A 10,346-nucleotide genomic window follows, 5' to 3' on the forward strand; every position below is an offset into this window, starting at 1 on the left:
CGAAATCTAATTATATAGTAACGGTATTTAATTATGAAAATTTGCTGGGTAGCTGACCCTCTTATTCTATTCTTAAAAAATCCATCAAAATTCATTCATTAAGGACATACTTTATTTTTAATTGCAATAGTATTTTCTCCGCTTAACGGGTAACTTTTTTTTGTTACCGATGGGAAAGTCCTTCTCATATGAAATTGCAAATTAGTATTATTGGTTTTGCACCAATCGGAACCATAAATTTGATACAAGATAGAAGAATGTAAAGAATTATATAATTATATATATAAGAATTCTATATTAAGTTAAGATAGTGTGAATGTAGTTTTTGCATTCACACTATCTTAACCGATTACTAATACTGAAAAATTTTTGAATTTTTTTTTTTCTTAGTATTTAAGCTGAACGAGTCGCACATACACCCTGGTACATGTTCCTCGGCGTTGAGGGCATCCCCGAAGAGCTGGGGATTTTGTGACGTTTCGGATTGGCTGTCTTGTGTTTCTAATAAGTTGTTTCATAGTTGGCATGGTAAGTCGTACTATATATATCTATATTTTTGTATAATGAGCAGGTTTAGATCTATCCTAACCGTGAATTACTTATATTCTATATTCCTTATAGCCTATATTATTTATAGTATATTAATAGATTAACTCTTAGAGATTTTATTTGAAAATGTAAAGTAAGAAGAGTAAAAAATTAAATTTCCAATCCTGTATTTAATTAGAATAACCTTTGCCACCAATTTTTTATTAAACTGCTACAAGATCTACAATTCCATGAGCTTGGGCTTCTGCTGCTGACATAAAAACATCCCTTTCCATGTCGTCCGATATAACCCATAAAGGTTTGCCCGTTCTTTGTACATAAACCCTTGTGATAGTTTCACGCATTTTCAGTAGCTCTTCTGCTTCCAGGACAAATTCTCCCGCTTGTGCCTCATAAAAAGAACTAGCAGGTTGGTGGATCATTACCCTGATTATATCACTTAAGTAGTATTTCCCTTATCTTGATAAATATTTTTAGAATTCTTTTTACTATATTGGTAGATTGCTAAAGATTGTCTTTATTCCCAAGATATATAAAGAAGACAACTAAGAAAAAGGCAAAAAGAATATTCAATAACCGTACAAGCAGTTTCTGTGTATTGATGCATACGGCTTTTGTACCTATGCAATTCATTTTTTCCTCTATGGATAGAGTATTTTCTTCGATGAATTTTGTTTCTACATTTCAAAATTTCTTTTTTTCTATCAAAGAAAAAAGAAGTACAAAATCTCCTAGGTCTTTTGGATCCGGATCCTTAAATAAGAAACAATAGAATAACCAACTTTCTTTTTTTTTTTTTAATCTATTTTTAAATACTACGATGGTTCCGTTGTTTTTTATATCATTTTGGTATTCAACAATCCAAAAGTTTCTTTTTTTTTTTTATGTTATGTTTTCTTCTGATTCAAATAAAAATTGTTACAAGCTTTCTGGTATGAAAAAAAACAAAAAAGTATGCGACACTAAAATGAAACTAGGTTCCTTATAGATCAGATAAAATTGGAAATACCCTCTTTTTCATACTACTCTTTCTATATATAATTAAATGATTCAAAAAAATTGCATATGGAATTCAAAATACCATGCTATTATTACTTTGGTTTTTATGGCGAAGGTATAGTATATATAGATAGATAGATATCTATTCTAGATATTCTCAAAAAAAAGAATCATTGGCGCCAAGCGTGAGGAAATGCAAGACGTTTGGTAATTGTGCCTCCTGCCAAAAGAAAGGATCCCATTGAAGCAGCTAATCCCAGACATACTGTCTGTACATCTGGTTGTACAAATTGCATAGTATCATAAATAGCTATTCCAGGTATTACCCACCCCCCCGGAGAGTTTATAAACAGAGACAATTCTTTATTCTCTTTCTCTATGCTCAGATAGATCATAAGACTAATAAGTTGATTCGATATTTCACTATCAACATCTTGACCTAAAAAAAGTAATCTTTCTCGATAAAGTCGATTGATTAGGATTCCATTTTTTCCTTAAAAGCCGTACATGCACCTTTTGATGCATACAGTTCATCAAAAATTCTATAAGCAAAAAAGGAATCAATGTGTCGATTTGAATCTTTCTCTTTTTCTAATGGATTTCTTCGAACTAAAAAAAAAGAAGAATATACTTAATTTAGTGAACTATCTTCTCATTGATGTATTGCTTTCATCGAGATCGAAGCCGAATCACAATGTAATTTTCTTGTTTCTGAATGGACTTTTTCAATTCTTTTAGGTTTCTTTTCTACTCTGAGTAAAGATCTGCCCGATTTGGATTTGCACATATAGAACAAATATTCCAAAACTATGTATTTTTGTTAGAACTTCTTCCTTTGCTGAATTGAGTAATGTTTTCTTTCTGTAAAATACAATATATGGATATCATAGAAGTAGTGATCATAGAAATATTACCAATTGGTTTTTTCTACACAGAGCCTGGGTACTTTATTTTATTGGTCCAATTAAGCCAACCATAAATTATTCATAATTTCGAGTAATAATCTGGAAATTTTCTCTAAAAATGAAAAAATCGATAGAATAGTACTTCATTACACTTCACGCTCCCCATTTTTTTATCTTTATTATTGAATCATTCTCTTTTGGGGGTGAAAGAGGGGATATCTCGATCGGGGGAGAAAACGGGTAAATCCCATATAACCTACTATATCTGACAAGTCGCACTATATATCAATCCAAACTGCATCTCTATCCCCGGGGAGTCGAAAGGGTACTCTTGGAACACCAATGGGCATAAAATGGACAAATAATAAAGTCATATATCTCACTTTAGTGTGGAAACGTAAGAATTAGCTTATCGTGTTAAAAATGATTGACTTTATTTTAGATTAATATTGCTTTTTTTTAGAAAAAAGAATACTAAAAAAAGTCAAGTTGTTACAAATGGGTCATTGGGGTGATAAGCGAATATGTCTGCATTTACTTATTTAAATAGTCATAGAGAAAGTTGTCAACCCCTCTCGTCTCCCCACCATTGCGTATTGTTACTTATCCGGTATAGAATAAATCTGTTTCTTTGATTTCTACAAATATGATTGTTCTATTTTCCAAGAGAATATACTGAAAGGCTATATTCATTTTTTTCCAGTGCAATAAAGTTACATAGTGTCTATTTTTTGTTGAAGGGGTATTTTTTCATGGGTTTACCTTGGTATCGTGTTCATACTGTTGTTTTAAATGATCCGGGCCGTTTGCTTTCTGTTCATATAATGCACACAGCTCTAGTTGCTGGTTGGGCCGGTTCGATGGCTCTATATGAATTAGCAGTTTTTGATCCCTCTGACCCTGTTCTTGATCCAATGTGGAGACAGGGTATGTTCGTTATACCTTTCATGACTCGTTTAGGAATAACTAATTCGTGGGGCGGTTGGAATATCACAGGAGGGGCTATAACGAATCCGGGTATTTGGAGTTACGAAGGTGTGGCCGGAGCACATATTGTGTTTTCAGGCTTGTGCTTTTTAGCGGCTATTTGGCATTGGGTTTATTGGGATCTAGAAATCTTTTGTGATGAACGTACTGGAAAACCTTCTTTGGATTTGCCAAAAATTTTTGGAATTCATTTATTTCTTGCAGGGGTGGCTTGTTTTGGTTTTGGCGCATTTCATGTAACAGGATTGTATGGTCCCGGAATATGGGTGTCTGATCCTTATGGACTAACTGGAAGGATACAATCCGTAAATCCCGCGTGGGGTGTGGAAGGTTTTGATCCTTTTGTTCCGGGGGGGATAGCTTCTCATCATATTGCGGCAGGAACGTTGGGCATATTAGCTGGTCTTTTCCATCTTAGTGTGCGTCCACCCCAACGTCTATATAAAGGATTACGTATGGGAAATATTGAAACTGTCCTTTCTAGCAGTATTGCTGCTGTCTTTTTTGCAGCTTTTGTCGTTGCTGGAACTATGTGGTATGGTTCAGCAACAACCCCCATTGAATTATTTGGTCCTACTCGATATCAATGGGATCAGGGATACTTCCAGCAAGAAATATATCGAAGAGTTGGTGCTGGACTAGCCGAAAATCAAAATTTATCAGAAGCTTGGTCTAAAATTCCTGAAAAATTAGCTTTTTATGATTACATCGGAAATAATCCAGCAAAAGGGGGGTTATTTAGAGCGGGTTCCATGGACAATGGAGATGGAATAGCCGTCGGTTGGTTAGGACATCCCATTTTTCGAGATAAAGAAGGACATGAGCTTTTTGTACGTCGTATGCCTACTTTTTTTGAAACATTTCCAGTTGTTTTAGTAGATGGGGACGGAATTGTTAGAGCCGATGTTCCTTTTCGAAGAGCAGAATCGAAATATAGTGTCGAACAAGTAGGTGTAACTGTTGAGTTCTATGGTGGTGAGCTTAATGGAGTAAGTTATAGTGATCCCGCTACTGTGAAAAAATATGCTAGACGTGCTCAATTGGGTGAAATTTTTGAATTAGATCGTGCTACTTTGAAATCAGATGGTGTTTTTCGTAGCAGTCCAAGGGGTTGGTTTACTTTTGGGCATGCTTCATTTGCTCTGCTATTCTTTTTCGGGCACATTTGGCATGGTGCTAGAACTTTGTTCAGAGATGTTTTTGCTGGTATCGACCCAGATTTAGATGCTCAAGTAGAATTTGGAGCATTCCAAAAACTTGGAGATCCAACTACAAGAAGACCGGTAGTATAACATTCTTTTGTTCTTTTCTACTTTTTTATAATTTTTAATTTCACATAAAGAACTAGATAAATCTTGATTTGAATCATTGCATTTATTCTTTTTTTTCTTTTCGAAAAGAGCCCCACCCCAAGAAACAGGTATGAAAGCTATAATTGTAAACCACGATTAAATTTATGGAAGCTTTGGTTTATACATTCCTCTTAGTCTCAACTTTAGGAATTATTTTTTTCGCGATTTTTTTTAGAGAACCTCCTAAAGTTCCGACGAAAAAGGTAAAATAATGTTTTATTATCTTAATTGAAGTAATGAGCCCCCAATAGGGAGGGCGCATTACTTCAACTAGTCCCCATGTTCTTCAAATGGATCTCTTAGTTGTTGGGAGGGTTGCCCAAAGGCAGTATATAAGGCATACCCAGTAAAACTTACAAGTAAACCAGATATAGAGATGGCAATTAGAGTTGCTGTTTCCATTATTTTAATTATAAAGTTTCCAGATCACAATAGATCGATCTATAGGATAAGATCCTTATATTTACAGCGGAATGGTATACAAAGTCAACAGATCTAAATGAATAAAAAAGAGTATTTATGGCTACGCAAACCGTTGAGGATAATTCTAGATCTGGTCCAAGACGAACTGTTGTAGGGAATTTATTGAAACCTTTAAATTCAGAATATGGTAAAGTAGCCCCGGGGTGGGGAACTACTCCTTTGATGGGTGTTGCAATGGCTCTATTTGCGATATTTCTATCTATTATTTTGGAGATTTATAATTCGTCCATTTTATTGGACGGAATTTCTATCAATTAGATTCACAAGAATCGAGTAATTAGTTTATAGAAAGTGAAGCATTTAAGTTTCTTATTGTTTCTTAGTCTATTCCATTTTGATGTGGTAGTTTGATCGTAGAATTTATTTGTTTCTGTATTTCCGGAATATGAGTGTGTGACTTGTTTTAATTGGTCCTATTGAAAGTACAGAACATAAAATGGGTCTGTCATCTTGATAGAGATGGTTTTATTCCGTCAGATATTTAATCTAGTATCTGGAGCACGGAATATAGAAAATAGATTCTAAAAATCTTAATACTATGATTCATACTAAATATTTAGACCTCGCAACTGGACTTAAAAACCTTTTCAAAGAATTCTCAAAATAAATTGAAAAATTTTGATTCTTTCAAGCTTCTCCAGTTTGTCTTTATTTTGAGCAAAGGACAAGCCTTTCCTTGAATTTTTTCATTATATTCTATCTATTCATTGAAGAAGTGATGATCCAACAATTCTTACTCAGAGAATTTTTGGACTTCGATTAAAAGTTGTTTTGAATCTGAATCATCGTGGTTCTAGTATGAATCTGAGGTTTTTTTTATTCATTCATATGGTCCTAACAAGAAAATCCTTATCAATAATAAAAATTAAAGAATAAAGAAGACAGCAGTAAATTCACATTATACAAATAAAAAAATGAAGTAAAGAATATTCAAGAGGCCTTAAAAGATCACCATAAAGACGAGTGTGCCGACTTGATATTTTGGCATTATAACAATAACAAAAAAGAATAGCTTTCGTATTTTTCTTTTTTTATCGTAAGAGAAAATTAGAATCATAGGATTAAATAAAGCAGTTTCAAACTTTCTATTACAGATATCTGTTTTTGTTACAATCAATATTGGGGTATTTTTGTTTGAGCCGTACGAGATGAAATTCGCATATACGGTTCTTTGGGGGGGTTCCTTTGGGTTACCTATCTCAATAAAGTTTATGATTGGTTCGAAGAACGTCTTGAAATTCAGGCGATTGCCGATGATATAACCAGTAAATATGTTCCGCCTCATGTGAACATATTTTATTGTTTAGGAGGAATTACACTTACTTGTTTTTTAGTCCAAGTAGCAACAGGATTTGCTATGACTTTTTATTATCGTCCAACCGTTACTGAAGCTTTTGCTTCTGTTCAATATATAATGACTGAAGCTAATTTTGGTTGGTTAATCCGATCAGTTCATCGATGGTCGGCAAGTATGATGGTCTTAATGATGATTCTACACGTATTTCGTGTGTATCTTACAGGTGGTTTTAAAAAACCTCGCGAATTAACTTGGGTTACGGGTGTAGTTTTGGCTGTATTAACTGCATCTTTTGGTGTAACTGGTTATTCCTTACCTTGGGATCAAATTGGTTATTGGGCAGTAAAAATTGTAACAGGCGTACCCGAAGCTATTCCTGTAATAGGATCGTCTTTGGTAGAGTTATTACGTGGAAGTTCCAGTGTGGGCCAATCTACTTTAACTCGTTTTTATAGTTTGCATACTTTTGTATTACCTCTTCTTACTGCTGTATTTATGTTAATGCACTTTTCAATGATACGTAAGCAAGGCATTTCTGGTCCTTTATAGTGAATATGGATCATAGATATTTGTAATCACTATCCTTTTTTATTTTGGGGAGGATTTTATTTCATTGCTACAATTATGGATTATAAAACAAAATAAAACATGTATTTAGATATTTCTCTTCAACTTAACAAAAATTGAATTTTTGTTTTTTTTTTTACATACATAAATAGTTGAAGGGAACTCTCCAAACAAAAAATGGATTATGGGAGTGTGTGACTTGAACTATTTATTTGGCCGCGCAGATATATGACTTTCTCTTATCTGCCACATTAGAATTTACAATTAAATGTGTCTTTTTTCCAACCACCAAGCAAGGCTCTTACAGAGAGGGTAGGCTGGTTTTACTTGAAGAGAATCTTTTCTATGATCAGACTCGATTTTATTCTGCATCAACAGGCTCCGTAAGATCCAGTAAAAGAAGTGGTGTGGTATAGTCTGAATTCTATATAGTATGACAACGCATTCATTTCCTATGCATTGATTTGATTTCTGATACTATTGGAGTGAACAAAGTAGATCTAAAGAACAACGCGAGTTAGGTTATATTAGTAACAAGTAAATTCTTTGTACATAAAAAGTATCAAGATTTTTTTTTTGACAGGATAACAATTGCAAAGTTTGAGATCACCCAGAAAGCATTATCAACTTGAAAAGTCTACTCGGGTATTGAGCGTTTACTAAAATTTACTTAAAAAGAACTGAATTTTTTTTTTTCAATAAAAAATTGTAACTTTGGAAAAAGAGAATAGAATCGAGTTTCTTTTATTATTTAGAATCTTCATATATGTGTGGATAACACATACATTTTTTTCTATTTTATTCTATAGATACAGTTGAAAAATTTGATTAGTGCTCGAGCCGGATGATGAAAAATTATCATATCCGGTTCTTTTGGAGGATGGATCTATAAGAATTCACCTATCCCAATAACAAAAAAACCTGACTTGAATGATCCTGTATTAAGAGCTAAATTGGCTAAGGGAATGGGTCATAATTATTATGGAGAACCCGCATGGCCTAACGATCTTTTATATATTTTTCCAGTAGTAATTCTAGGTACTATTGCCTGTAACGTAGGCTTAGCGGTTCTAGAACCATCCATGATTGGGGAACCCGCGGATCCTTTTGCAACTCCTTTGGAAATACTACCTGAATGGTATTTTTTTCCCGTATTTCAAATACTTCGTACAGTGCCCAATAAGTTATTGGGCGTTCTTTTAATGGTTTCGGTACCTACGGGATTATTAACAGTACCCTTTTTGGAGAATGTTAATAAATTCCAAAATCCATTTCGCCGTCCAGTAGCAACTACCATATTTTTGATTGGTACTGTAGTTGCCCTTTGGTTAGGTATTGGAGCAACATTACCTATTGAGAAATCCCTAACATTAGGTCTTTTTTAAAATTCGAAGATTGGTTTCATTTTTAATTCATTTTTAAAGAAAATATCATGACATCTGTATTGTATATCTAGGGATAATTCTTTCTGAACCGACTAATCCCTAGATACATCTATTCCATTTTAGATATATTCTGAACATTTGGATTTGTTCTAAATATTTAAATTACATATTTTGACCTTTTTGAGTTTAGAAAAAAAATCAATTTGAAAAAATACTATGTCAATAGATTTCAATTTTATGTAAAATACTTTTGTATTTTTAAAATGTCCAATATAGATTTTCCATCTTCTACGCGAAAATGTTCAATTTTCAGAAGGTCTTCTTGACTGTTATTCAAAAGTTCTAATAATGTATGAATATTGGATCTTTTGAGACAATTATAGATCCTGGGAGGTAATTCTAATTGGTCAATAAAAATAGATTTCAATGCTATTTCTTTTTTATTTTTCCTTAGTTTATCCTTAACCAATATATCATGAAAAGTAAAAAGGGGCAAAGTCACTTTGTGTTTCTTTTTTTCTAAATTAAAGTTCTCTTCTTCTGCGTGTAAAAAGGGAATGAATAAATCAATCAAATTTTGGGAGGCTTCATAAAGGGCTTCCTTAGGAGTTAAACTTCCGTTTGTCCATATCTCGAGAAAAAGTATTTCTTGTTTTTCATTCCCATTGACATAAGAATGAATACTATAATTTACATTTCGAACAGGCATGAATCTAGCATCTATATCATAACTTCCGTCTTGAAAGTTTTTTAGTGTTTTTATCCGATACCCACGATTTCTCTCAATTTTTAATTCAATACACAAATTAACAGGTTCTGTTACGTTGGCTATATGTTGTCTATTATCAACGATTTCCACCGAGGGTGGTAAAATGATGTCTTGAGCGGTTATATATCCAGGACCTTTGAAAGAAATCGATGCGTCCTGTGTTCCATACATATTACTTTTCAATACAATTTCTTTCAAATTCATGAAAATTTCATGTACTGATTCTTCAATACCTATTATGGTAGAATATTCATGTGGTATTTTCTCTGATTTTACACGTGTGATACATGTTCCCTCTATTTCTCCGAGTAAAATTCTTCGGATTGCAATGCCTATTGTATCGGCTTGACCTTTCATAAGTGGGGACAGAATAAAGCGTCCATAATAAAGACGCTTACTTTCTATTCGTGATTCAACACATTTCCATTGTAGTGTCCGAGTAGAGAACCTTAATTTCTCTTGAACCATAGTAATTATTTTGATCAAACTCTTGACTTGTTTTTTTCTCTTGAACTTTTTTTAATGTTTATTTTTAGTTTTATACACGTCTTTTTTTAGGAGACCTACATCCATTATGTGGCATAGGAGTTACATCTCGTATAAAATTTAATAGTATACCACTTCTACGAATAGCTCTTAATGCTGCATCTCTTCCGAGGCCAGGCCCTTTTATCATGATTTCTGCTCGTTGCATGCCTTGATCCGATACTGTTCGAATAGCATTTCCTGCTGCAGTTTGAGCGGCAAAAGGTGTTCCCCTTCGTGTACCCTTGAATCCGCAAGTACCAGCGGAGGACCAAGAAATCACCCGACCTCGTACATCTGTAATAGTCACAATAGTATTGTTGAAACTAGCTTGAACATGAATAATTCCCTTTGGTATTTTACGAGTCTGATTACGCGAACCAATACGTACATTTTTACGCGAACCTGTTTTAGGTATAGATTTTGCCATATTTGATTATTTCAATATTTCATTAAAAAAACAAGAAGATATAGGGTATGGAGATATCCATTTCATGTAAAAAACGGATCCTTTTAATTAAAATTATT

General features: G+C 33.5%; 10 protein-coding genes across 11 annotated transcripts. All coding sequences in view use genetic code 11, as the record gives it.

Moving 5' to 3' along the window:
- Nucleotides 1-413: 413 nt before the first annotated feature.
- On the reverse strand, nucleotides 414-527 carry rps12 (ribosomal protein S12; one part of a trans-spliced gene, as the record gives it; the record has 2 gene entries for this part). Coding sequences YP_007889748.1 and YP_007889702.1 both cover nucleotides 414-527 — 114 coding nt within the window.
- A 225-nt stretch (nucleotides 528-752) lies between these two features.
- clpP (clp protease proteolytic subunit) lies at nucleotides 753-2,803 on the reverse strand. Its single transcript has 3 exons — nucleotides 2,735-2,803; nucleotides 1,731-2,027; nucleotides 753-971 (listed from the first exon to the last, which is right to left on the reverse strand). The coding sequence occupies exons 1-3, from the start codon at nucleotides 2,801-2,803 to the stop codon at nucleotides 753-755; spliced, it is 585 nt and encodes a 194-aa protein (YP_007889749.1).
- A 402-nt stretch (nucleotides 2,804-3,205) lies between these two features.
- Nucleotides 3,206-4,732, forward strand: psbB (photosystem II CP47 chloropholl apoprotein). Its single transcript has one exon. The coding sequence runs from the start codon at nucleotides 3,206-3,208 to the stop codon at nucleotides 4,730-4,732; it is 1,527 nt and encodes a 508-aa protein (YP_007889750.1).
- A 164-nt stretch (nucleotides 4,733-4,896) lies between these two features.
- psbT (photosystem II protein T) lies at nucleotides 4,897-5,004 on the forward strand. The gene has a single exon. The coding sequence runs from the start codon at nucleotides 4,897-4,899 to the stop codon at nucleotides 5,002-5,004; it is 108 nt and encodes a 35-aa protein (YP_007889751.1).
- Nucleotides 5,005-5,062: 58 nt separating this feature from the next.
- psbN (photosystem II protein N) lies at nucleotides 5,063-5,194 on the reverse strand. Its single transcript has one exon. It carries the CDS (start codon nucleotides 5,192-5,194, stop codon nucleotides 5,063-5,065), a length of 132 nt encoding a protein of 43 aa, YP_007889752.1.
- A 117-nt stretch (nucleotides 5,195-5,311) lies between these two features.
- psbH (photosystem II phosphoprotein) lies at nucleotides 5,312-5,533 on the forward strand. Its single transcript has one exon. The coding sequence runs from the start codon at nucleotides 5,312-5,314 to the stop codon at nucleotides 5,531-5,533; it is 222 nt and encodes a 73-aa protein (YP_007889753.1).
- Nucleotides 5,534-5,660: 127 nt separating this feature from the next.
- Nucleotides 5,661-7,121, forward strand: petB (cytochrome b6). The gene is made up of 2 exons: nucleotides 5,661-5,666; nucleotides 6,480-7,121. Exons 1-2 carry the CDS (start codon nucleotides 5,661-5,663, stop codon nucleotides 7,119-7,121), a joined length of 648 nt encoding a protein of 215 aa, YP_007889754.1.
- A 202-nt stretch (nucleotides 7,122-7,323) lies between these two features.
- petD (cytochrome b6/f complex subunit IV) lies at nucleotides 7,324-8,524 on the forward strand. Its single transcript has 2 exons — nucleotides 7,324-7,332; nucleotides 8,051-8,524. The coding sequence occupies exons 1-2, from the start codon at nucleotides 7,324-7,326 to the stop codon at nucleotides 8,522-8,524; spliced, it is 483 nt and encodes a 160-aa protein (YP_007889755.1).
- A 235-nt stretch (nucleotides 8,525-8,759) lies between these two features.
- Nucleotides 8,760-9,761, reverse strand: rpoA (RNA polymerase alpha subunit). Its single transcript has one exon. It carries the CDS (start codon nucleotides 9,759-9,761, stop codon nucleotides 8,760-8,762), a length of 1,002 nt encoding a protein of 333 aa, YP_007889756.1.
- A 70-nt stretch (nucleotides 9,762-9,831) lies between these two features.
- On the reverse strand, nucleotides 9,832-10,248 carry rps11 (ribosomal protein S11). Its single transcript has one exon. It carries the CDS (start codon nucleotides 10,246-10,248, stop codon nucleotides 9,832-9,834), a length of 417 nt encoding a protein of 138 aa, YP_007889757.1.
- Nucleotides 10,249-10,346: the final 98 nt, after the last annotated feature.

Source organism: Vigna angularis (assembly GCF_016808095.1).
Source record: "Vigna angularis chloroplast DNA, complete sequence".
NCBI classification, from domain to species: domain Eukaryota; kingdom Viridiplantae; phylum Streptophyta; class Magnoliopsida; order Fabales; family Fabaceae; genus Vigna; species Vigna angularis.